Source organism: Cibotium barometz, chromosome 41, assembly GCF_041138505.1.
Source record: "Cibotium barometz isolate CiBa-2024 chromosome 41, ASM4113850v1, whole genome shotgun sequence".
NCBI lineage: Eukaryota > Viridiplantae > Streptophyta > Polypodiopsida > Cyatheales > Cibotiaceae > Cibotium > Cibotium barometz.
This window is the reverse complement of record NC_141086.1, coordinates 22,460,131-22,486,059: the sequence shown is the minus strand read 5'-3', so window position 1 is coordinate 22,486,059 and position 25,929 is coordinate 22,460,131. Positions and strand designations below refer to the sequence as shown.

Sequence of the window (25,929 nt, the reverse complement as noted above, 5' to 3'; positions counted from 1 at the left end):
AGCGAAATATTTCACGAAGATAGATTTACGTACTGGGTATCACCAGATACGTATTCATGAAAGGCATGTCGAAAGAACCGCCTTTCAGACTAGGTATGGCCATTACGAGTTTCTCGTATTACCTTTTGGGTTAATCAATGCTCCAGCCACTTTCCAGCAAATGATGAACGATCTTTTTCGTGAACATTTGGAGAAATTTTCTTGGATGATATTTTGATATATAGTCGTACTCTTGAGGATCATGTCAGACACCTCACGATTGTCTTATCTATTTTAAGACAGAATCGGCTATATGCTAAATTAAGTAAATGTGAGTTCTTTATGACCGAAATCATTTACTTGGGACACAAGATCACTAGAGATGGATTGAGCATTGACTATGACCGAGTTCAGAAGGTTCTGGACTGGCCTATACCGCGAATAGTGAAACAACTTCGTTCTTTTCTCGGTTTTGTTGTTTTTCTTCGGAAATCTGTATGGGAGTACTCTCAGCTCACACTACCGATGACCGACTTATTGAAAGGTCGTGGACGTAAGTCAAATCAACCTATCACTTGGAATAACGATTTGGATATGGCCTTCGGACTTTTGAAAGATAAAGTCAAGGAAGCACTTATCTTAGCATTACCCGATCCTAGTCGGCCTTATGCTCTTGAAACTGATGCCAGTGACTATGCTATCGGGGTTGCTTTATTTCAAGACGGTAGACCGGTTGCTTTTGAAAGTAAAAAGCTAGACGACACTCAATCTCGTTGGCCAACCCTTGAGAAGGAGCTTTATGGTGTGATTCACGCTCTCAAGGCTTGGAGACATTATTTATATGGCTCCAAGTTTGTGCTATTGACTGATGATCAGTCAATCAAGTATGTGTGTGATGCGGATGATTTGAGAGGAAGGAAAGCTCGTTGGGCTGAGTTAATGCAAGATTTTGATTTTGAGATCCGTTATCGAAAAGGGTCCATGAATAGTGTTGCAGATGCGCTTAGTCGAATTAGAGAGGTGAATTCTTTGTCGTTCACCGAGATTTCTACTGACTTATTTCAGTCATTGAGAGGGCTTTGTAGGTTTGATAGTTATTTTGGTCCATTTTGGCAGAAGATCTAGGACGGGAGCTCATTGATTGACCAAGACTCAATGATTGAGCAGTCTATCATTCAGGCTGTAGGAGACTAGTGGATGATTCGGAATGGTTTACTATTTCGTAATGGCAAAATTTATGTACACAGGTCCCGGACATTAGGTCCAAGATTCTTAAGGAGTGTCACGACGCCCCTTCTGCTGGACACCCTGGGATACATAGGACACTATCGTTAGTGAAACACACTTTTTATTGGCCAAAGATGAAAGGGTATGTAGAAGATTATGTTCTCAAGTGTCAAATTTGTCAAGCAAATAAAGCTGAACGCTTTAGACAGGCTGGGTTGTTGCATCCTTTGCAAATCCTAGGTAATAAATGGGAAAGTATTTCCATGGATTTTATTACCGGATTGCCAAGAACACATCAAGGCCACGATTCTATTTGGGTTGTGGTAGATCGCTTGACAAAAATGGCTAGATTTTTACCGACTCGGAAGACTATTACAGCTACGCAATTAGCACGGCAGTTTATCGAGCAATTGTTTAGACTGTACGGGTTACCGTAGGACATAGTCAGTTATAGGGACTCTAAGTTTACGCGTGATTTTTGGAAACTTGTTTTTGAGAAGTTGGAAACAACTTTGAATTTGAGTTCCTCTGATCATCCTCAATCTGATGGCCAGATTGAAAGAGTGAATCAGATTTTGGAGGATATGCTTCGAGCTTATGTATCCAAAAGACAGAGTTCATGGGAGGATTATCTACCTATGTTAGAGTTTGCATATAATAGTACTAAGCATACAAGTACAGGTTTTAGTCCTTTCATGCTTATGTATGGTTTTCAACCTAGATCACCTGTTTTTACAATAGGATTCTCAGGACTTCAGCATGATGCAGCACGTAATTTTTTGTAAGATATGCAAGAAATGTTACAAGTTGCGAAGGAATCTATTAGAAGTGCTCAAGACCGAGACAGGTTTTATTTTAATAGACATCGTTCACCTAGAGAGTTCTTTGAAGGAACGATGGTGTATTTGCGTGTTCCGAAAGATTTCGAGACTTTACGGATAGGTCGATCTCCGAAATGATCCCCTAGATACTGTGGATCATTTCGTGTTACACGACGGATTGGTTCAGTTGCATATGAATTGGATTTGCCTTCTCATGTGAAAGTTCATCCTGTATTTCATGTCAGTAGACTTAAGGAAGTACTGGGTGGAACAGATCAGTTAGTTACTCCTCAAGAAATTATAGATGTCGAGGACATAAGTGGAAGGATCGTGTTGAGGAGGACGCTACATGGGAGACATTGACTACTCTTCAGAGAGATTACCCTGGCTTTTTAGTGAGCTCAGGAGTGAGCTCTTAGAGGAAGGGGAGTATGTCATGTGCACAGTGTGTATCTACCGTGTGCTACACGCACGTAAGACTAGTTTCGAGGCTTGGGGAAGCTTGGAGCTAGGCAGGCTGATTGACGAGCTGAGTTAGGGATATACTAACGGGGGGGCATCCAAGTATGGACGGGCGAGCGCCCAAGTGTGGACGCCCGATGACCGGCCAAGAGCCTATAAAAGGGTGGCCAAGGTTAGTTATTGGGATATAGAGAGTCTCGTGAGTTTGTGAGAGCTCTATGGTCTTGGAGCCTGGATCTATTGCAGACGTGCACCTGCTTTATGCAACTGAGGCCGGCAGCAATCTCGAGGCCCGCGAGGGCAGCTTCGTGGCGGTATGGGACGTCGTGAGGAGGAGATTGGTTGGTACGTCAACCTAGTTAGCTCAGCTCGTGGCTCGGTGGGGACAACCAAGATTGTGGGCTCGCCCACGACTGTCATGGTTGGGAGGTGAGTCAAGCCTGCACCCCCTTGTTGTTTGTTTGTTTGCAGGATTTGAGTCTCGTATCAAGAACGTTTGCGAGGAGATCCTGTCAGAATACGCAGCGGAGATGATGACCAAATCTGGGAACACAAGAGCAAAAACGCAGGCAGAAAAACAGCACAAGAGAGAGACAGATGTAGGCGTGTAACTCTGCTCTATATACACAAGAAGATCCCGAGAAATGATACAAATGAGGTATGGGGGCTGAGGACCTATATATACCTTCCTGGAAGGGCAGTCGGCCAGCATAAAGAAAGCCCACGACTGATAAAAGGTCCCACGACTGCATAAAGGCAGTCGGCCAGTAAACAGGTGCCCACGACTGATCAAATCCAGTCGGCCAGCAGCCCAGTAGCCCACGACTGATCAACATGGAGTCGGCCAGCACTGGGGTGCTCTTGGCATCACCTGGCAGCCCTCCCAAGCCTCAGAAAAATGGAAAAAAATAGGGAAAAAATACAGAGAGTGGGGAAAAATGGGAAAACACCTCATAAGGGCGGACACACCCACAACAAAGGCCCTGGTGTATAAATCTAGACAGGAGATGACTTCTAACACACCCTCTCAGCTCCTGGCTGTGTGACCAACCACTGGGAGCTGGGGTGCTGCCTGAGCAAATCCTGAGAGCGACTTCGTGAAGAGGTCCACCGTACTGTCCTCCGTCGAACAGAACTCCAGCACGATGTCATCAGCAACGATCTGTTCACGAACAAAGTGCCTCTGGATGACCATGGGTTCCTCCAATGAAGGCCCAAACCTGCAATGTAACCTCCTCCTGCTCCGTAAAACTGCTCCTGGGCCATAAGTAGATCTCCTCGTGTCCGGATCTCCTCCCCAAACCGAGTCACTCCAACCGCGGAGTCCGACTCCATCCAACAATTCCCCTCCTGTGTACAAGAGTCCATGATCCTTCGCATGCTGCAGAAACCACAGGAAACGCAATCCTGCCTCACAAAGAGACATCTGCAACCAAGAGCTCAACTGCCTCATCAGGAAGCTCCCGTCCAATCCGGTGTCCATCAACCAGATCAATGAACCATACAGCTTCTGAGTCACAGAGACATCACACTGCTCACAAGGATCAACACCTGTTACGGTGCACAAACAAGTCCTGGAAACCTGATGAAACCTGTCAACCACACCCTCTGAATCCGGAACCACAAAGCCTGGAGAAACCACCTCCTTCTGCAAGTAAGCACCTGCCACCTGCTTGGCTTTCCGAAAGGTCCCCGTGGAAAGAACATCCTCAACAACTGGAAGTTCTATGTCCCGAACAGTACGAGACATCAGAGCATAAGTGACCTGTTCAGCTTCCTCTGACTGACGAACACAAGAACCACCAACATCAGTACTGGAAAGTTCCTGCCAACTGCTGCCATCTACTGGCAAGCTATCCACCACCTGGTCTCGGAAAGCCCGCACCTGCAGCGTATCCACACTTAAGTGGCCATTACCAGACTGCCACTCATCACAAATCTGAGGACCTGGGAGAGAGAGTGCTGAAAGCCTGTAAACTCCATTCTCCACTCCACCTTCCCAAACCACCTGGCCTGTTGCTTTGTCCCGGAGAGCAACAAAATGCTCATCAAACTCCACCCGTACGCCAGTCTTGCAAACCTGATGCACTGACAACAGATGAAAACCAAGTGCCGGAACATACAACACCTGGGAGGAATGCTTCCCCCCTCTGCCATCGGGAACTATCTCCATCCTGCCCTCACTGTGAACTGGGATAGTGGACTTATCCCCAGTAAGAATCTGACCAGAACACCTGCAGAGATCCTGTAAACCGGAACCATGTGCCTGGAAGCACCTCTATCGAGAATCCACTCCCGAGTATCCGTTGCGGAGAGTCCTCCAATCTCCTCCCTGCCTGAAGAAAATGAAGCATCGGTGTCCATCACCTCCAGGTGCACAAAAAGCCGGAGTCTTCATGATTGCTGAGGAGTCTTCACCCTTCTCGGTCTTCCGCTTGGGACACTACCTCCAGTAGTGGCCTTTCTCGCCACAATCATTACAGGTCCTCTCTGCCTTCAGTTTCTCACGGTCACTAACGGACATCTTCTCAGAAGACTTCTCCGACGAAGCCTTCCCCTTGCCCGTGTTACGGCCTTTCGACCGTTGGCCAGTAAAGGCCTCCGAACCTCCACCCTGAGGAGGGTTCGTGAATCGTTCCTCCTGGTCCAAGACCATGGGCACAAGCTCCTCCCACGTGATGGTGCTGAGCCTGCCACTGGTAATCAATGACGAGTAGAATGCTGAGTACGAAGAGGGCAAATGTGACAGCAACGTTATGGCCATGTCTTCTGACGATATCTCCTTCCCAGCCTGGAGAACTTCCTGCTGAAGAGCCTGCAGCTTGTTAATATGCTCCCGCATCATCAACGACTTTGCAGGGCTCATAACCCGCATCTGTACTTCCAAGGAAATCCTCTTCATGGGCGATACCCTGTTGTAGAGTGAGGCCAAATGCTGCCATATACCTTTGGCCAGCGTCATATGCTTTACATGATTGATTACCTGCGGTGTGCAGTTGAGGAAAATAAACGAACGGACCTTGGCGTTGACGCGATCCCACATCTGCGTCTGGGCCTCCCGGTCCTTTCGGGTTGACGGTAACTCCCCTTCCTCTACTTCCGGCCGTGGAATACCAACAACGACGAAATCGGCGAGATCGTAGGACTCCAGAACGGATTCCATCATCACCTTCCATATGCCGTAGTTGCTCCCGTCCAACTGACGGTCCACCGGGAACGTGGGGAGAGTCGGGATCTTCACATGTCTCTCGGCCATCTCAAACAAATCTGCCATAGCGGGGATGTACTCTGAAAAGGGTGGGTGGGTGGGAACAAAGAAGAACTGATACCTGCAAGTGGCTGTCCAGCAAATCAGCCCGCCTTCCTCTTGCTTCTCCTCTTCCCGATCAGCCCAAAACAGTCCACCAATCAGCCACAAAACAGCCCCCTCTTGCTCACACAAATCCCAAGACCTATCTAGAGCCTAGGGCTCTGATACCATGTCAGAATACGCAGCGGAGATGATGACCAAATCTGGGAACACAAGAGCAAAAACGCAGGCAGAAAAACAGCACAAGAGAGAGACAGATGTAGGCGTGTAACTCTGCTCTATATACACAAGAAGATCCCGAGAAATGATACAAATGAGGTATGGGGACTGAGGACCTATATATACCTCCCTGGAAGGGCAGTCGGCCAGCATAAAGAAAGCCCACGACTGATAAAAGGTCCCACGACTGCATAAAGGCAGTCGGCCAGCAAACAGGTGCCCACGACTGATCAAATCCAGTCGGCCAGCAGCCCAGTAGCCCACGACTGATCAACATGGAGTTGGCCAGCACTGGGGTGCTCCTGGCATCACCTGGCAGCCCTCCCAAGCCTCAGAAAAATGGGAAAAAATAGGGGAAAAATACGGAGAGTGGGGAAAAATGGGAAAACACCTCATAAGGGCGGGCACACCCACAACAAAGGCCCTGGTGTATAAATCTAGACAGGAGATGACTTCTAACAGATCCGTGGGGATTTGACACTGCAGCTAGACAAGCTAGGCAAGCAATGAAATATGAGGGAGGCATGCCGGCTATATATACCTCTACATGAAGGTAGCCGGCTGGTGAAAAATATCTCCGCGACTGGGAAAATACCAAGGACCATAAATGGGGAATAAATATGGGTAAAATACATGTGAGGGGTGACCAACCCCTCAGACTAACATGGTCAGCCCTAGAGGCTAAAATAGGACACCAAATAGGAAGCCAGCAAGTAGGGGATGATATCTAACAAATATGTACCCCTCACTGTTGTTTTGCTGAGTTCAGCTCTTGAATCAACTCCTTCATCCCTCCTCCACCACGCTTGTATAGACTTAATAAGAATGCCTCATAGTGCCTTAAATAATTCGGATATTGGTAAATATGGAGTATTAATTTTCTTGAGCTCGAATATGCTTGTATAGATTTGATAAGAATGCTTACATTACTTTAAATAATTCTGATATGGCTAAATATGGAGCTATTACTTTCCAGTTTCATGGGTTTTCTCATCCTTGCACAAGCAAAGTTACTTTTATTAATTAGTTTAGTAATGTGATTCCTTTTCTTGTTTGCTAGGGTATTAGTCGCTATGTTTGGAGTTTGAAATGTTTAGGACTTTAGAAAAGAAGATTTTAAAACAACATGCATTCTTTTTAATTTTAGGGCTGCATATGTGCACGCCACATTTTATATGCTTACATTAGCATTGCTATTGTTTGCTTCATTAGTGTGTGTGTGTGTGTGTGTGTGTGTGTGTGTCCTCTTGAAATCTTATGTAGTTGTGTTTATGTTTCACTTTTTCATTGTACCTCTTAGTATCTCTTTTAGACTCTTTCAAAACCAGTGAACAATTGATGCTTTTGTGCTGATGAGAACATAAGTATTGCTTTGCTTACTAGGAGGCTCTCTCTCTCTCTCTCTCTCTCTCTATATATATATATATATATATATATATATTCAATCATAACTTGCGAAGTTTCTTATTCTAGTAGTTAATCTATTAGTTGAACTTCAGATTTCTAAAAGTTTGTATTTCTCTTTGTCCCTGGACGCTTTGCAAAACTTTTTCTAGTTTTCCTTGCTTGTGTTTGTTTGTTGTTAAATAAGTGCAATCAGTCTCCCAATTTGTAAGGTTGTATTTCTCTTTGTCCCTGGACGCTTTGCAAAACTTTTTCTAGTTTTCCTTGCTTGTTTGTTGTTAAATAAGTGCAATCAGTCTCCCAATTTGTAAGGTTGTTTATATTCCAGTATTATGAAGGTTTTATGAGACCCTCTTGTATTGCAAATCTTGAGGATCCCCTACGTATTCTTTGTTCACTATTTTACTATCAATTAAACCTAGATGTAAGCTTTTGGGGGAAGGGAGGGTATTCTCATCTGGGGGCCCTAATGTGTGTTGCTGATTTTCATTTCTTTTATGGACACTCTAATCTAAATGTGGGCATAATCACGCAATATTCTTAATTTTTGCCCTAATATGGCCCACTTGCAGTGATGATGACGAGGAAGAAGAGGAAGTGAATGAGTTCGAGTCTGGGTTTGGCAATGTTATTGTTGTGGACCGCTTACCGGTGGTTGCTCCAGAGAAATATGACAAGCTTGAGAATGTTGTCCGGAAGATTTTTGGCCAGATGGGAATCATAAGGGACCATGGTTTAGTGATGCCCATTGATGAGGAAACCCAGAAGACAAAAGGCTATGCCTTCATTGAGTACAACACGCCTGAGGTATAGCCCGATACTATGGTTATACTGAGTTTCCCCTGTCTGCTTGGTTGTTGGATTCAGGGGTTTTAAGTTTTTGTTAGTTTTGGGGCATGGCTTTGGAATTGGTTGGCCTTCTTGAGATGCCATCACTGCACAGAGGAGGTGTCTTTTGACTCACTACATGTTGTCATTGCACTAGTTTGCAACTGCAGGAGGCCACAGTGTGTGGGAGCAAACAGATGGCTATGTACTTGTGTGTTTTTATTGTTGTTATTGCTGCACAGGTGGTGCATCTTCTGGCATGCACAATTATATTAACGCACTAGTATTGGGACTGCAGGAGGCTCAAGCAGCCAGAGAACAAGCAGATAACTACAAACTTGACAAGGCCCATATCTTTGCAGTTAACATGTTTGACGACTTTGACAAGTACATGAAAGTGCCCGACCAATGGGTGTCACCTGAAGTGAAGCCCTACACACCTGGGGTATGTCTTGAGGACCTTCTTTCATAGCATTTAGTTGGGTTTTTCAATGTATAGAGAACTGATCATAATGCTGTATGTCTAGGAAAATCTATTAATGTGGCTAACAGACGAAAGAGGGAGGGACCAGTTTGTTGTGCGGTTCGGATCAGAGACAGAAGTCTATTGGAATGATGCAAGATTAGGAAAGCCGGATCCTGTTTATCACCGTTCTGTAAGTGCATGTTTATTCAAGTGGGTTGCCGAGAGCTGCAGAGTTTCTTTCTGCTTGCTCCTTGTTATCTCACAATCCGTTTGATATTGCAGTTTTGGACAGAGAGCTTTGTTCAGTGGTCTCCTCTTGGAACCTACCTTGCCACTATTCATAGGCAAGGAGCAGCTGTGTGGGGAGGTGGCTCAACATTTAATCGATTAACACGATATATCCACCCTCAGGTGCTGTTGGGAGTGAATGATGAAAGCCTGTTGGTGTCACTGCTGGCTTTCAGGTCGTGCTTGCTTGGCTTTCATATTTGACTGCATGGCTTTTGTATCTTCATCTTTGCAGGTCAGGCTGATTGATTTCTCTCCAGGTGAGAAGTTTCTTGTGACGTACAGCAGCCATGAACCCAGCAATCCTCGAGATACACAGGTTGGTGTGATAAATCTCTTAGCTTTTCTCTCTTTCAAGGTGAACAAATACACAAATTATCAGTCACTGATTCCTTATCATTGCGGCCAGAAAGTGACTCTGAATGTATTTGACGTAAGAACTGGAAAAATACTGAGAGAATTTAAAGGAGGCGCAGATGATTATGCTACTGGGGGAGCAGGAGGTGTGGCAGGTGTCTCTTGGCCAGTATTCAGGTACTGATACAGTGTAGCGTCTCAGGATGTTATTGCAACTTCTAATTTGATACATTTAGGTGTTGCTAAGAGTGGTTTGATGCCAGGTGGGCCGGAGGCAGGGAAGAGAAGTACTTTGCCCGGATTGGCAAGAATGCCATCAGTGTGTACGAGACTGAAACTATGGGGTTGCTTGACAAGAAGTCTCTTAAAGTTGACAATGTGATCGATTTCAGCTGGTCACCTACAGACTCTATTCTGGCCTTGTTTGTGCCAGAGGGAAATGGTGGAAACCAGCCAGCAAGAGTGAGTTTTATTGGGTTTGAGTGATGATTGCCATCATGTCCTTGCATTGCTGGTATATATCAGCTGGTGATTGGGGATCTGCGAATTCTAATTTCTTTATTATTTTTGCTCTCAAATGAGTGCAGAACTGCCTCTCAGAGAGCTCTAGGAGACTCTCTTGCACTCACTGGAGTTAAATAAGAGCTTTTTAGAGTCTCTTTGAGTGCATACCAGTCGAGTTCTCAAATGACTTAATATGCACTCAAGTGAGTGCAAAAGTGCCCCGGATGGTGACAGAGAATTGACATGTTTTTGTTTTGACAGGTAAGTTTAGTGCAGATCCCAAGTAGGGAGGAGCTGAGACAGAAAAATCTGTTTAGTGTCAGTGATTGCAAGATGTACTGGCAAAGCAATGGGGATTATCTAGCAGTGAAGGTAGATCGCTACACAAAGACCAAGAAGAGTACCTATACAGGCTTTGAGCTGTTCCGAATTAAGGAGAGAGATATCCCCATTGAGGTGCTCGAACTGGAAAATAAGAATGACAAGATTGTTGCCTTTGCTTGGGAGCCGAAAGGCCATAGATTTGCGATCATTCATGGAGATGGCCCTAAGCCAGATGTTACTTTCTACTCCATGAAGAGCCCAAACAATGTGGGTCGTGTAACAAAACTGACCACTCTGAAGGGTAAACAGGCCAACGCTCTGTATTGGTCTCCAATCGGGCGGTTTATTGTTCTGGCTGGATTGAAGGCATATAATGGCCAGCTAGAATTCTACAATGTGGATGAGTTGGAAACTATGGCAACAGCTGACCACTTCATGGCTACAGATGTTGACTGGGATCCAACAGGAAGGTAAGATCAATGCACTTGTGATCTGTATAGACGTCTTGCTGTTGTTGGATGTGGTAATGATCATGTGGTGTAATGTTCCTCTTTACTTTCTGCAGATATGTGGCGACATCTGTGACTTCTGTGCATCAGATAGAGAATGGCTTCAACATGTGGTCTTTTAGTGGAAAACTCATATATCGTCTTCCCAGGGACAGATTCTTTCAGGTAATGCGTGAGAGAGAGAGAGAGAGAGAGAGAGAGAGAGAGAGAGAGAGAGATTCCAAAGTGCAGTGGTACCAAAATCAACTTGCAACCATTTTTCGTCCAATGAGTAGTAGTTACTGGGTGAGGCCTTATGCTTTTGCTCTGATGGGTTTCTTACCTTGTGTGCAGTTTTTGTGGCGCCCAAGACCACCATCACTGCTTAGTGCTGAGAAAGAGGAAGAGATAGCAAAGAATCTGAAGAAGTACAGTAAGAAGTATGAAATTGATGATGCGGATGCTTCGCTTGCATTGAGTGCAGCTGATATGGAGAATAGGAGAAAGGTGCAAGATGAATGGAAGGCATGGGTAGCTGAATGGAAGCGTCTCCACGAGGAAGAGAAGGCTTTGCGGATGGAGCTGCGAGATGGGGAGCTAAGCGATGAGGAGGAAGAGTTCGAAGCTGAAGAGGTTGAAGTAGAAGAGATTCTTAACATTGAGGAAGAAATAGTTGCATTTGGGTTTGAACAGCTAGATTGAAGCGCAGTCCCATCTTGAGATCGAGCCTTTTGCTGCTACTAAGTGCTGCTGTTGTACCGGCAAAACCAGAGCCTGAGCTTTGTCCCCCTCAGTGAATTTCTTGTTTTTCAAGAAATTTTGGAACATATGGTCCAAGAGCAGACCAGTCTTTTAAGGAAATTCTGTTTTATACTAGCATGTCTGTGTGTGTGCATGCGTGCTCATGCACATTTATTTTTGCTATTTCTTGATTGGAAGTCTCTCCAGCTGCCTGGAAATAAATGCACGCTTGTGTGCATTTATTTTTGGTATTTCTTGATTGGAAGTCTCTCCAGCTGCCTGGAAATTCAGGTTGAAGTCCACATTTCGTTATCTAGTGGATATCTTCACCCCGGATAAAGCCAGGGGGCTTCATTGTGGTGCTGGTCTGCCATCCAAATTTAGAATGGGACCGGTTCCATCTCCATGATATCCATCTTCGTCTCCAAAAGGATATGACCTCCAGATCCGCCATCCAAGACTACTCTTGTGATGGTCTTTCTGCAAACTAAAACTACACTTGTGATGTGGTCTTTCTGTGCAATTGCCCTGTGACCTCTGGAGCCATCATATCCCAATCTCTGACCGTCTGCACCTTGAAAGATGTGCTATCTTACATGACTTCATTATTCTTCTACTTTTCAGGATAGAAAGTAATATGCTCTGTATCCACTAACTTCCAGTTCAGCTGTGTCTAGTGATTTGGTAGGCAGCACAATAACTCATCCGATGTCATGTTCAACTTCATGCCTGTAACCACCATAGGTCATACTGAAAACTGTCCTTTTGGTTCATGTTCAACTTCATGCCTTTAAGATCTTCCCACCCTAGGTCATACTGAAACTTTCCTTTTGGTCCAGTTTCTTAGACTTAGAAACTTTCACCTTGATCTTGTTAGCTTGTCAGCTCAATGATTGATGATAGGGGGCTAGCCTCTCTCGGGTGACTACCTCTCCTGCTAGTCAAGCAGCCCTTTCATTTTAGCAACTCCTATATTCAGTCACCTGCACTGGCCACGAAAGGATTCGCGGAGACGGGGAGAATAGCCCATCGGCAATAAGCTAGGGGTGAGGTGAGGGAGATCGCCTAGCGGTAAGGGCGCTTGCCCTACACTGCGACAGTGGGTTCAATACCCTCCCCCTTCTCCTGCATGCGTAATGGCATATGGTCAGTCAATTCCGTCTCTAAAATAACCTTGGTAATACTAAAAAAAAAGGTCGAGGGTCGTTTGTTAGTTATATCTTCGCTTGTGTCCTAGATAACTTCCATATCATCCAATTCTTGTTTGGTATTGGGATCAAATGGAAAAAAGCAGCTTGACTTCATTAAAAATTAAACAAATCAAAAGCAGAATCCAAAGAGTCATGTTGCCTCTTCTTCTTCTTACGCTTCTTTGATGAATCAACTGATAAATCCAAGATTCGTTCTAAATGGATTGCAGCTATGACAACCTCCTCAAAGGTTTTGTGTGTAAATGTTTAGATGCAATAGTAGGTTTCACTATTTTCTAGAGGTCCCAAATAAACTATTCCGCTATCTAATAATCACCCGGCACAAAAATCCAGATGATTATTAATTGCTTGAAGTTTTGGAGCATATTCCTCATTTGTCTTGTGTGGGTGGTCTAAACACAACTGCAGTGATGTTTTGTGTATGTTTGAAACCTATCCAAAAATGCCACCTTTATGGCATAAAAAATGGAAACATGAGCAGGTTTGAAGGAGGGCATACTAGTTCCATGGTTGCACCTTTGAATGTGAGAGGGAACTATTCTAACTCCATCTAGTCTATCACCATGTGATTGGTGGAGTATACTATTTGAATGCTGGAATGTGACTATCTAGATCCTTATGTAGCTTTCCCTTGAATTTAAATAAATTGGCCTTGAAGGAGGGTTTGTCAAAGTTGGATCTAGTGCTAGCTTACGCATAACTATGGTGGGGATGTGCGAGTAGGTGTCATCACATGAAGATAGTGGTAATTAGCTTGACTCAAGTTAGTTAAATTGCAAGATAGATTAGCTTGCACTCATAAAGAAACTTGAGAAATGTGCTTGATCTATTTGCTTGAAATAGGCCTCCTTGTGGTACAACTTTTGGGCTTTTGCATATGGGATGATTCTAGGCTTTGTCACATGGCGCCACATTTCTCAACACCTTCCCTTGGTGCCATATTGGGTACAATTTTTAGGCTTTCTGTCTCCCTTTGTGTTGGGCTACTTTGGTCCTATAGGTTACTTTTGGGTATAAATTTAAAGCTTGAGTGCATCATATGGCCTTAGAGGCTAATTATAACACTTTTTGTAGAGATTAGAGGGGTGAAGAATACATAGTTATTTCTCTAGAAGAGTGTTTCTTTGGGTATGTTGTCTTCATCTGTAGTTTCTTTCATCTCGATGTAGTTTCCTTGATTCTTTTTATGGTAGCAATCTTTTTTTAGGTGACCAACTTTTCCACAAAAATCACACACAAGCTTTAGTTTGTGTTTGTGACGACATTCGTTCTTTGTGTGACAAGTTTTTCACAATGATAGTATCTTGGAAGTGAAGAGGTTCATTGATTATTCATTTGAAATTTTCCATCCTTAGCATAGAGTGCTTGTGAGATGATTGTTTCATTTTCGTTGAATTTTGATTCATATTCAAACAAAGATGATTCTATGTCTTGAAGCTTATTGTTAGGTACATTTTTAAGTACAGTAGCCACAATTGATTCATATGGTTCTTTATCAATACTTTTTTAATAGTATAATACGTTTGAACTTGTTGATGTGTTGTGTCATGCTCTTGGTGTCCTCCTGCTCAAGCTTGTAGAATCTTGGAGGTCTTTGAGTCGGTGCTGAAAATCTTGTTAAGCTCTTGCTATGCTAATTTGGCATCCTTCATGTTGGCAATGAGACTAATCACATCGTCACCGAGGTTTTGAGCGATAAGGTCCAATGTTTTGTGATTTTCAAGTGGCTCAACCTCCACTGTTTCATTCTCAATTAGGTGCCAAATCTCCTTACGCATAATGCTTTGCTAGGTAAAAAATTTGTTACATTACCCATAGAAAGCCACCATAGCTACCAAGATGAGGGAGGAGACAAGGGCTCTTGTTCACCGTCGAACCTTAGAGGAGAGTGGATAAGCATCCACACTGTCGGGCTTATGTAGTAGCATGCCTACTTGACTTGAAATTCAAGCGTAGCCTTGTAGCCCTGCATAGCAAGTGGCACTTCCAAAACCACAGTGTCCCAAATGGTTTTGTCACCATTAGCCATGAAACTATGTACTTATGGTCACTCTTGGTCTCTCGGGCAACTTCAGCTTTTTGACTAATGAGTAGTTAAGAAGGTTGTGTGTGGCTCCACGTCGATCTTAATGGTGTCTCTATGGCCACCAATCTTGCCATATAAACGTACCAAATCGTGTGGCTTGAAAGATGACTGCGACATAACCTATGAAATACAACAGGCATGGGTGCTGTTCGTATGGCAGACTGTCACATCTCTAAATTGGATAGACCAGAGAGGTAACATCTGCATCGTATGAACTTGCTGAGAGGATTAACCATCTTTCTTGGCATTGCTAGAACTTCCTTAAGCTCTAGTACCTAGATTAGGACAAGCTGGTGGGTGCTTGAACTAGAGGTCTAGCTCCATCGCTACTAGAACTACCTCTAGCTTCAGCACCTACGTTGGGATAAACTACCTTGCTATGTCTTGTTTTGGTGGGGCTACAAACGTCCTTACAGGTCTTTGTGGCTTTGGGTGGTTACCATGGGGTCATCTACGGACAAGGATGTGGCTAGGTACGTGCCTTCCACACCACTTGGCTCCTATGCACCAAGTTGTGAGGTGGATGGAGGACAAACGACCTTTGTCCTGGCATGCAAGGACAACTTGCTGCATGTGGGTAAGCTTAGTCTATGCAAGGCCAAAAACGGGCAATAACACGCGAGAAATACCCCCGAACCCCCTGAGGTGGGGTATGCTACCTTCGCTTTTGAAGCCATTTTTTAAAATAAAAATTACCAAAAACTATGCAAAATTGAAATTCAAAAATAAATGCAAACTTTACGAAATGAACAAATGGAACCAACTACTCGATATGTCTCGGAGTGTCCTGGCCAATGAAAGCTTGAAGCTTATGACGCGCTGCACTGCCATCGATGGAAACTTGAAGAAGCTGATGGCACTTCGAACTTCGTTGGAATCACCTCGGGCTTGCACACACACTTGATTCATAGATTGTTGCTTGATTTAGAGGCGGGTTTTGCCGTTTCTTGTACAAGTAGACGTGGTTGATTGTGAGTAAAGGCTCGAGGGTTTTTGAATAGAAGCACTAGTTATACCGCATAATAGCACATCACAGCAAGGAAAGTTTGATAGCCACTTTTGGAGGGAAGTCTTCAAAAAGTTGGATACTACTTTGAGTATGAGCATGGCCGACCATCCATAGTTTGATGGTCAGACAAAAAGAGATCAAATTGGGAGTACCTGCTACTTTTGGAATTTGCTTATAATAGTTCAAAACATTTAGTGATTGATGTTTCCAGTCCATTCATGTTGATGTATGGTTTCCAGCCGAGATCTCTTATAGCCGTAGTGTGTCAAGGATTTCAGTGAGGACATGCAAGATATGCTAAAAGCAACAAGAGAGAGCATTTGCAGTGCACAAGGTCATGCAAAAATATATACTGACAAGAGCTGCAGAGAAGTGACCTTTGAGAGGGTGACTTTGTTTTCTTGAAAGTCTCTACTATGCAAAGTCAAAGATTCTTAAGACCGGAAAGTGTCAAAAGGTTTCCCCTAGATATTGTAGTCCGCTTAAAACCATTAACAAGATTGGTAGCGCAACATACAACCTTGAGTTGTCGGAGAGCTCTCGAGTACATCCTGTAGAATACGAAAAATAGCAGATCATTAGGATAACGTAGTTACTCCTGATGTTTTGGTGGAAATTATTGAAATGCCGTCTCTTCCACATGAACCCAAGAGGATTCTTGGATTTAGGTATCAGAACATGCGGCATACTGTGTATCGAGAGAAACTTGTCAAGTGGAAAGATACAGACGAGGAAGCTTCCACTTGGGAACGCTTGAGTACGCGTACTAAAAACTATCCTCAATTTTTTTTTGGTAGACGAAAACCCTTCTTAATGGGGAGGTAATGTCACATAGCTTGTAACTGGCTACATAGGGCTTGACTGGGCATGGAGCCTGATCCGCTAGAGTGCGATTCACGAGCGATGGTGTCTGGGGTTAAGGGGCGAGGTACTTGGGTTGAAGGACTGCGCATAGCCGAGCAAGCGTGGGCAGACATGCCACTACATAAACTCTCGACAGTGTGGATGCTTATCCGCACTCCTCTAAGTTTGGGTGGTGAACAAGAGCCCTCATCTTCTCCCTCGTCTTGGTGGCTATGGTGGCTTCCTATGGGCAATGCAACAAAAACCATCACCATTGAACCTTGAGTTAACTTCTATATGCTCCATAATGAGAAGGGATTATGTCTAATGCAAGGGAGGACTAGATAGGCAATGCAAATGATGAGCTTTGAGATTTAAAAGAACTTGAAAGTATTAATGAAAAACCAAAGATTAGAGTTGGTTGAGGGTGGTGATTAAGCCATTGTGTTACCTTAACCCCATAAGCCTAATGATATGTAGAAAAATGCACAGTGTACAATTAATGAGAGACTAAGTGAGGGTTCAAGTGCAAATGAGGATGTCCCAAGGTAAAAAACTACCCAAAGATTCCAATTTTTAAGCTCAATCACTTCAAATTTTACTAATTAAGCCTTAATGATAGTGATTAGCAAGCTAAATTAGAGTTTAGTGAATAAAAAAAGTGGAGGCTACAATTGAGTTTACCAAGATGAATTTTGATTTGGGTGTTATTGATTTCCTAGCTTGCCCTTAATAGAATTGAGTTCCCCAAGCTCCAAAAACTAGCTTAATAGCGCTGAAAAACATAGAATTTCTACAGAGAACCACGACTAGTTTTTTCTTCTTCCAAGCGCATTGGCTCTTTGGTTCTACTTCCTTTACTAAAGCTCCAAGGCCATCCATATGGAGGTCTTTCGGAATCATGAGAGGAGCTCCTCATTATTTCTTCTCTCCCCTTTTCACCTAGCATGATCCATTGCTGATAACCCAACATACTTGGATATTTTACTGTTGCCGTGGCTCATATTTTAAGAGTTCCTTGTGGTTTTTTTCTACTTTTGCCTCCCTTTTCTTTCAAGGATTCCTTTAGCATCTGGATCTCCTTGGGGCCTTTTGTTACACACATCTATAGTTAGTTTGGTGCCCCCTGAGCCTAGTGTGTATCCACTCTTTCTGAGAACTTTACTACTCTCTGTTTGGGAGTCCGCATAGTTCCAATTGTTGTTTGTTGTGATAAGGGAAGAGACACTTCTGGTTGCGTGATGGTTTTGAGGAGATCATTTGTAGTCTTCACCTTTATTTTTGTAGAACTCAGTACAAGGAGGTCTTAAAGTGCTTGGTATGTGGTGGACACTTCCATTATGTGGGTTTGCTCTCCTTTTCTTGAGAATTTTTCTAGTGGTAGCTGTTGTCTGACTTGTAGCTGGCTTGGGTGGCAGGGGTTTTATCCCTATAGGCTCAATGGGCATTGGCTTTGATGTGCTTTGCCCTTCCTTGTCCTGTTGTGTTGATGCACATCTTGTTTCTGAGGGCATTCTAGTCCTCCCATGTCTTCTTCCTTAATATTCTTGGCTAACTCTTGTTCACCTGCTCTTATGTCTTCTTCTGCAAATGCACTTGGCCAAATCTTGTTCCTTTGTTCTTATATCTTCTTTTGCAATACACTTTGCTGACTCTTGTTCCTTTGTTCTTTATTTTCTTATACAATGTTCTTTGCTAACTCTTATTTCTTTGCTTTCCCCTGTTTTTCTAGAATTGGCCCTCCTTGTGGAACAGAGCCTTGAGATATCCTCCAATCTTAGTTTTGTTTTTTGGCTTTGTTAGCTTCACCATCTCATCCTTGTATTCTCGTCCGCGGCGTAACAGGGGAACTGTCTCTCGGAGGAGAAAGACTCGGTGAAATAGACAGGTTATTATATAGAATTCCTACCTAGGCTGATTTGGATCCTCCCTCACTAATCCATAGTTTTTCCTGGACATGCAGTATGGTTTGTGTGGACGCGGTTTATCATTTCCACTATGAACCTCATTTGCTATTTTTTGTCCTCATGTGGGTTGCCTGTGATTTTGTACTCATTGGCCCTTCCTTCCATAGCTGCTTGAACTACTGGAAGAGATCTTCCTCATTTCCTTCCTTGATTCAATCTCACCCTCCATGGGGAGCTTGAACAGTTCTACTACATACATTGGGCGATTTTTTTTCTTGACGGCAATTTTATTACATTTGATTTATGTAACTTAGATAGTTGCCGTTCTATATGAAAATTGAATGGAAGCTCCTCCAATGGCTTTTGCGAATTCTTTGAGGCCTACTCTTTGTAGCCATTCTACATGCCGTTTAGCTAGCTACCTTTTAGGATAAAGTAAAGCTCAAGGGTGGAAGCATGAAAGAGTGGAACAAAAAGTATTGATTTTGGCCAAAATTTGGGGGGTACTTTTAGTACTTTTCTACCAACAAAGCACTTGATTGCACAATCGTTTAAGCCCTATATTCCCTCCAAGTCACATGGCACGACTTAATGTATATGCTAATTATGAGGCACTTGTTTCCTCTCTCTCTCTCTCTCTCTCTCTCTCTCTCTCTCTCTCTCTCTCTCTCTCTCTCTCTCTCTCTCTCTCTCTATCTCTGTGCAATGGGCCCCTGTACAACTCCCTCTTTCTTGTTGAGCTCTCTGTCTCTGTCTTTGTCTCTCTCTCTCTCTCTCTCTCTCAGCCATGGTGCACGTATTATTTTCTGATCCAGTAGAGTTCTCTCTCTCTCTCTCTCTCTCACACACACACACACACACACACACACACACACACACACACACACACGAGTTCAATAGGAAATTGCTATGTATCTCTCTCAAATATCTTTGAATTCATATACCTATGAATTCAATAGGAAATTGCTCATTACCCATGCAAAGGTTTTAATAGGATTTGTTTTTGAAGCAAGACAAGGTTGCAGTGGAGGGAAATCTTTTTTTGTAGGCGCACAAGAGCCGGTGTTTTCTGATTCAAGAAGCAATATGGAACATGTAGGTGCTTTTGACCTCGTGGAAGAATCCAACAATGTTATAATTGAAGGTGTAGTGGATACATCATCCAGCAACAATAAAGAGTCGGCTAGGAGTATTAGGCGCCACACGCTACATGTTGTCCATGAATTGCAGTGCAAAAAGCCTTCACCGACTCAAACATGACATGTCAAATGATGACATGGTACGTAAAGCCTTTGAATATTTTGATACTAGCATTAAGGTGTTATTATGTGTTGCTCTTTTCTTACACATTAAATTTTGTTTTGTAGGACAAAGCCAAACATCCATGGTTATAAACTTGATCTTCTCTCTTGGGCTTGTGAGTTTGCTACAATTGGTTTTTATTCATCTTTGGACATGCAAAGTAGAGGATCATACAATTTTGATGTGAAACCAAATTGCACAAATGTTTTTGAACAACCAGGAGTTTGTAAGAAGTTTAAGCACACAAGTGCGAGTCTACAAGGAGTCATAAATCCATATCAAAAACCTCAGCTTTTGATGATGGATTTAATTGATTTACTTCTATAATAAAAGGAGAGTGGTTGATGGATCTCTTTACGGGGACTAGTTTCACAACTGTCAGTGCATTGTTGAAAAAGAGGTAGAAATGTGGTTGTAGTGGAATGTGATCCACTCCAGGTAAAATTTATCGAGAGCAAAGAGTGTTAGCTCTCAAGCAGTTATACCAGATGAGTTCCAAGAGTGGGAATGAAGAGCATGGAATATGATCCTTGTTTTTTTGATGCATTTGGAGAGCCACAGCCTCCAATTGGTAGTGAGCAGGTTGGGGAGATAGTTGACCTTGCGGATTATGATCCAGATGGCGTAGAGGCTGAGGAACAAGCTACTAACACTACTCTTGCAGTCACTCCAATGGGAGAGGAGGCTATGAATGCGGAGGAAGATGAGCATCCCATTCAAGCATAGTTGTCATGACTTTTTAGATCACGTTAACACATACTTTTAGTTTCCAAAAACTTGTCATTTTTGTTTGAGAAGGTACCTGTTTATATTTGTAGTTTAAATTGTTTGTAGCAATTGTTTGCTGAAGCTTGCCATGTTTTGAATTTTAATGCACATGTGATGGAGTTTTATTTGTGGGTTATAAATTCATCAAGCTTCTTTGAAAATTTCATAAATTTAGACCTAGTATCCTGATATCTCTTAAAGTGTTTTTGTGTATTCATTGAATGCCTAGCTTTAGAAGCATCAAAACCATGAAAGTTGTTTTTCTCGAGTCTCAAATTATATTGAGACTGAGTTTTGCTAACTTTTTAAAACATAGCTTTGTAGGTGGTATCTATGTTATTTTTTGTTAGAAAAATAGCTTGCTTGTCAAGACAGAAACGATCGAGTAATGCTATAAATTTCTTTTAAACAAATAGCCTTTTTTAAAACAAAATTACAACTCTTTGTTACAAATGGGTTTACATGTTTGAAAAAGTGGCCATTTTCCAAGTTGTTGTGAAATTTTGGATGAGCCCTTGCAAAGTCACTCACGACTTGTGCTAATTTTTCATGACTTACTGTTGACCCCACTCAAGTCCTATGTAGAAGCCTTGCATGCTTTTGTTCTTCTTGCATTGACGAGGAGTGGGACAAGTGCTCTTCATTGGCACATTATCGAGCATTTGCATTGAAGAAGCTAGAACCTATAAGTGCAGTGGATTACAAAAAGTTGAGAGAAATGCAGGAAAACATGGCAAAGAATGTGGATAGTGTACATGAGAAAGGGGGTGCAGTTCAAGAAGATGAAGACATTATGAACCTTGAAGAACATGTAGAACTAGCAGACTAGTTGGAAGTTGGGGACAATTTTGCAGTATTGACAGTAGATGAGGACTCATGTGAAGAATATTTCATTTTTCTATGCAAGCAGCCTAAGTGTGTGCTGGATAAATTTGTGAAGGATGGTTGGGGCAATGAATTCAGTCCAAGAGATGAAGTTATTTATGGTATGTACTTTGAGAAAGTCCCTTCCTGCAAGATTAGTTATGCACTTCTCTCAAATGCACTAGATGCTATTATCTATGATGATGAAGCAATTATATCAATCAAGTTTCACATGGTGCAAGTTAAGCACAAGGTGAAGGGTTACTCCACCTTGTATCAAGTACCCACAGAGGTGCATGGGAGGATTTTGGCTAACATCTCATTGTAGTTCAACATGTTATGCTATTATCCAATTTACAATTGAACAAAGTCGTACTCATTACAATGCCTTTTTTTGTTCCCAGGATGTTCTCCAATCATTGAGCATGAAGTGTTGTTTTTAACTATTAACCACTAGACTTCATGACACTTTAATCACAAAACCATATGAGAGGCAACCTTCACCAATACTATGATACAACAGATTTACCCGGCAAAAGTTTATCATGTGTTGTACAACGGAGTTCTCATACATAATTAGGTGCAAGTACTGTATACAAAATTAGATGGTCTTTCATCTTCAATGGTAAGCAATTAGGTGTTGTACAATAGAGTTCTCATGCATAAGTAAATGGGTCCCTTGGAAGACAACCCAAAGCATCCCTTAAGTTGAGGTCAATGTATAATGGATGTGCAAGCAGTGAATCTCAAAATACACGACCTGTTGGAACACCAATTCTCGCACCTTCAAGCTCACATTGGTAGAATTCGTATGGATGATCTGAGACAAAATCTAGAACTTTTTCGTTGTGGTCTGCCATCAACATCAGTTAAGGAAGTAGCTCCTTCTGAAGGTACGTGTCATGCGGATCTCCTTTAAATGTGATGGGTGAAATGCAAGCGTTTTTGGGATTCAATGCAACCTTCTCGGATGTGTCGTAATAAGCAGTGTGTATAAGGGTGAAATGCAAGCGTTTTTGGGATTTAATGCAACCTTCTCGGATGTGTCGTAGGCAGTGTGTATAAGGGGTGGTAGCCTTCAACCCCTTTGATAGCATTAAAAGGCTTCATAAACAACAAGACATCTGGTCGAGACTGTAAGATTCCTCTCTCCAGCTTTTGAGGTGTACAGGTGTAAGAACCTCCCCTTCTGATCTTGTAATTATTTCCCTCTTTGAAATAAAAGAAAGATTCCGTTTTACCCTGTTTTGACCTAGAGAGAGAAAATGTCTAGAGAGAGATAATCCAAAATCGAGATATTTTTGGATATAAAAATCCTCCTAGTGTCTAAAATGGTTTCCCCTGAAATAGGAATTCAAAAAGAACTTTTCAATGTGCATTTGGAATTAATTAAAAATAAGCATAAAGGACCTTAGCCTAAGGGTCTAGATTTTCAGAAATTTTTAGATTATGGTCCAATTAAGGTTCCTATGGGCCAATAGGATCAATCCAAGTGTGGGGAGGAGATAAATCTAATTTATAAAAGAAAAATACCCAAAAATGGGTAAATGCCCACTTAAGATGAAGAGTTGACTAAGTACAAGGTTTATTAGTAAAAAACTATGAATATTACTAAACAAATGAGATATTTTGGGTATAATGATTCAATTTTGACACCTTGGTAAGGAGAAGGGGGCTCTTCAAGGAGGCGTCTATTTCACATGTGTGGTGGAGTTTAAACTCAAAAATATTGTGATATTTTTATCTTTCCTCTCTCCTTGATCAAACCAAATCAAAAGGGAGCCAAACTAGGTCCAAATCTTGTCCAAATTCAGCCAAACTGAACCTGGAAAATTCTAAAAACTAGTTGGACTTGGTTAGAGGCCTCCCTCACCTATAAATAGATCCTTAGCCCTTTGTAAAAAAATAAGAGAACTATACCATGCCAGTATTATACTGACATTAGGGGAGGTTGAGGTCTATAGGGGCCCTTTAAGCTGCCATATTATGATTTTAATGACTTTTTATTAAAACGTTAAGTTTCTTTGACTTTAGATACCTTCTTGTTCTTCAAACGGCTAGAAGTTTGAATTTCAAAGTTTCCCGCCAAAATTGAATTTGAAATCGAGCAAGCAAAACTATATCATGTGACATATCTATGGAAAGAGCTCGACGAGTAGATTCTGGATCTGTAATCTCTGACAAATTTTGAGCTCATATGTAGAAGTTATGGACGTCCGAAATTTCAAAAACTTTCCCCCCCACTTTTTGGAAATGAAAAGTACAAAAAGGCATCTTTTAAAGAATCTTTTGACCACCTTTAATCACCCAACATTTTTGTATACATGGCATCACATGATTGGCTCTTTTCCTTAATAACCTTTTAATCACATGGCATCTTAAAGGGCCCCTATAGACCTCAACCTTCCCCTAATGAATAATGATATTTTCTATTATCCTTTAAAAATCCTCTACAAATTGGAGAGATTGGAGTTTCTCTCTCTCCTCAATCTTCCTTGGAGTCTTCATCAACATACCAAACCAATTGATTGGTTGGGGGCCTCTACATTGATTAAAGAATCAAGAAATCTAGGAGGTAAAGTGTGGTTTATGGTCTTTTTTAAAAAAAAAATCTCCAAATGTTCTCTCTTCTCAACCCCTCTCAAGCTTGAGAAGCATTCAATTGATTGGCTTTTTAATACAATTGAAGTTCTTTAATGAATTGTAGTGATAAAACACATAAATTTTCATTTATGCTTAAATTAAATGTTTTTTTAAAAGCATGTCTCTCTCTCCCCCAAAGAATGGTCATTCCTATGACCTATTCTATATTCAAATGAAGCTTCTCATGAAGCAATTCTCTAATCTAAAAGTAATTTCTATGCTTGTCAAATTGAGGCCAAATAAGTGGCTTTTTAATGCTTTTATGCTATTTAATTCATGGAAAAATTAGGAATCAAGTCCATAATTGGATATTGATCCAATTAATGGTTATTCTATCATATTATATTGCTAAACTTTATGTTTTCAAAGTTATTGAGAAGCAGCAGCGAAGCTATGGCAAAATTTCTAAAAAATTAAAACATAAATCATTTTCATTCATAATATGAAAAGAGGACTTCCTACCATATTCTAGGATTAATCATCCTAGATTAATTGAATGATTCTCATTATAATCATGGAAAAATTGATTTTATGTTTATGCCTAAATAGTTAATTAGAAAAAAGAGAAATTTCTAGTAATTCATTTTTATGTTAAAAGAGTAATCCCCATGACAATGGAAATCCATGTATTCCAATGAAGTAAGAGAAAAATTGGGATGCTAAAATAATGTATATTTTATTTAAAAAATTAAAGAAGGATTTTAGTTAAATTTATCTTTTTGCATAGATAAATTTAAATGTTAAAAGAGGAATTTCTATGACATTTGAAATTCCATCATTCAGATGGGAAAAGAGAAATTCCTAGCATATTGGAATTAATGAGTATTTTATTTAAATTCAAAGATAAAATTTTAGATAAATTTATTTTTTCTATGAGAAATGTTTAAATGTTAAAAGAGAAATTCCTATGACATTTGGAATTCCATCATTTAGATGGGAAAAGAGAAATTCCTAGCATATTGAAATAATGGATATTTTATTTTAGATAAATTTATTTTATCTATGAGAAATATTTAAATGTTAAAAGAGAAATTCCTATGACATTTGGAATTCCATCATTTAGATGGAAAAAGAGAAATTCCTAGCATATTGAAGTAATGGATATTTTATTTTAGATGAATTTATTTTATAAGAAATATTTGATGATAAAAGAGGAATTCCCATGACATTGGAATGCAAATAATTAAATGCAAAAAGAGGAATTCCCATGGTATTTGAGATCCAAGAAATTAAATGGAAAGAAGAGAAATTTTTAGTATAATTCAATTTATGATTATTTATCAAAAGTGAAAATATGGGTAGAATTGATTTATGTAAATCCCATGAATTCTTTTATTCAAAAGAGGAATATTGAATATAATTAAATTGAGAAATTGAGAAGGAATATAGAAATAGTTTTTTCGAGAAAAGGAACCTTTAATTAGGCCAAGCAACTAGTAGAAATTTAGAAAAAGTCCCATTATCGAAATCAAACTAGAAAAAGCTACTGAATGGGAATAGCATGTGAAATGGATGTGATAAGATGCGATAAGATGTGAATGGATGTGATAAGATGTAAATAAGATGCGATAAGATGTGAATGGATGTAATAAGATGAAAATAGAATGTGATAAGTTGTGATGTAATGGAAATGGATGTGGATGTGTATGTGAAAGAATGGTTGTAGATGTGTATGTGAAATAATGGATGTGGATGTGTATGTGGAAGAATGGATGTGGATGTGTATGTGAAAGAATGGATGTGGATGTGTATGTGAAGGAATGGATAAGGATGTGTATGTGAAAGGATGGATGTGTATGTGTATGTGGAAGAATGGATGTGGATGTGTATGTGGAAGAATGGATGTGGATGTGTATGCGAAAGGATGTGATGTCAATG

The 25,929-nt window shown here is 41.4% G+C and overlaps 1 protein-coding gene across 1 annotated transcript in view; it reads left to right on the top strand.

Moving 5' to 3' along the window:
• Window positions 1-11,553, top strand: part of LOC147614778 (eukaryotic translation initiation factor 3 subunit B-like) — a 46,296-nt gene extending 34,743 nt beyond the window's left edge. Inside the window, exons 2-11 of the mRNA XM_086780123.1 lie at window positions 7,995-8,229; window positions 8,549-8,695; window positions 8,778-8,906; window positions 8,999-9,127; window positions 9,240-9,323; window positions 9,414-9,538; window positions 9,625-9,823; window positions 10,127-10,659; window positions 10,755-10,863; window positions 11,032-11,553. Of these exons, the coding sequence (XP_086636249.1) occupies window positions 7,995-8,229; window positions 8,549-8,695; window positions 8,778-8,906; window positions 8,999-9,127; window positions 9,240-9,323; window positions 9,414-9,538; window positions 9,625-9,823; window positions 10,127-10,659; window positions 10,755-10,863; window positions 11,032-11,379 (2,038 nt within the window). The 3' untranslated portion in view covers window positions 11,380-11,553. The remainder of the gene's footprint in view (window positions 1-7,994; window positions 8,230-8,548; window positions 8,696-8,777; window positions 8,907-8,998; window positions 9,128-9,239; window positions 9,324-9,413; window positions 9,539-9,624; window positions 9,824-10,126; window positions 10,660-10,754; window positions 10,864-11,031) is intronic.
• Window positions 11,554-25,929: the final 14,376 nt, after the last annotated feature.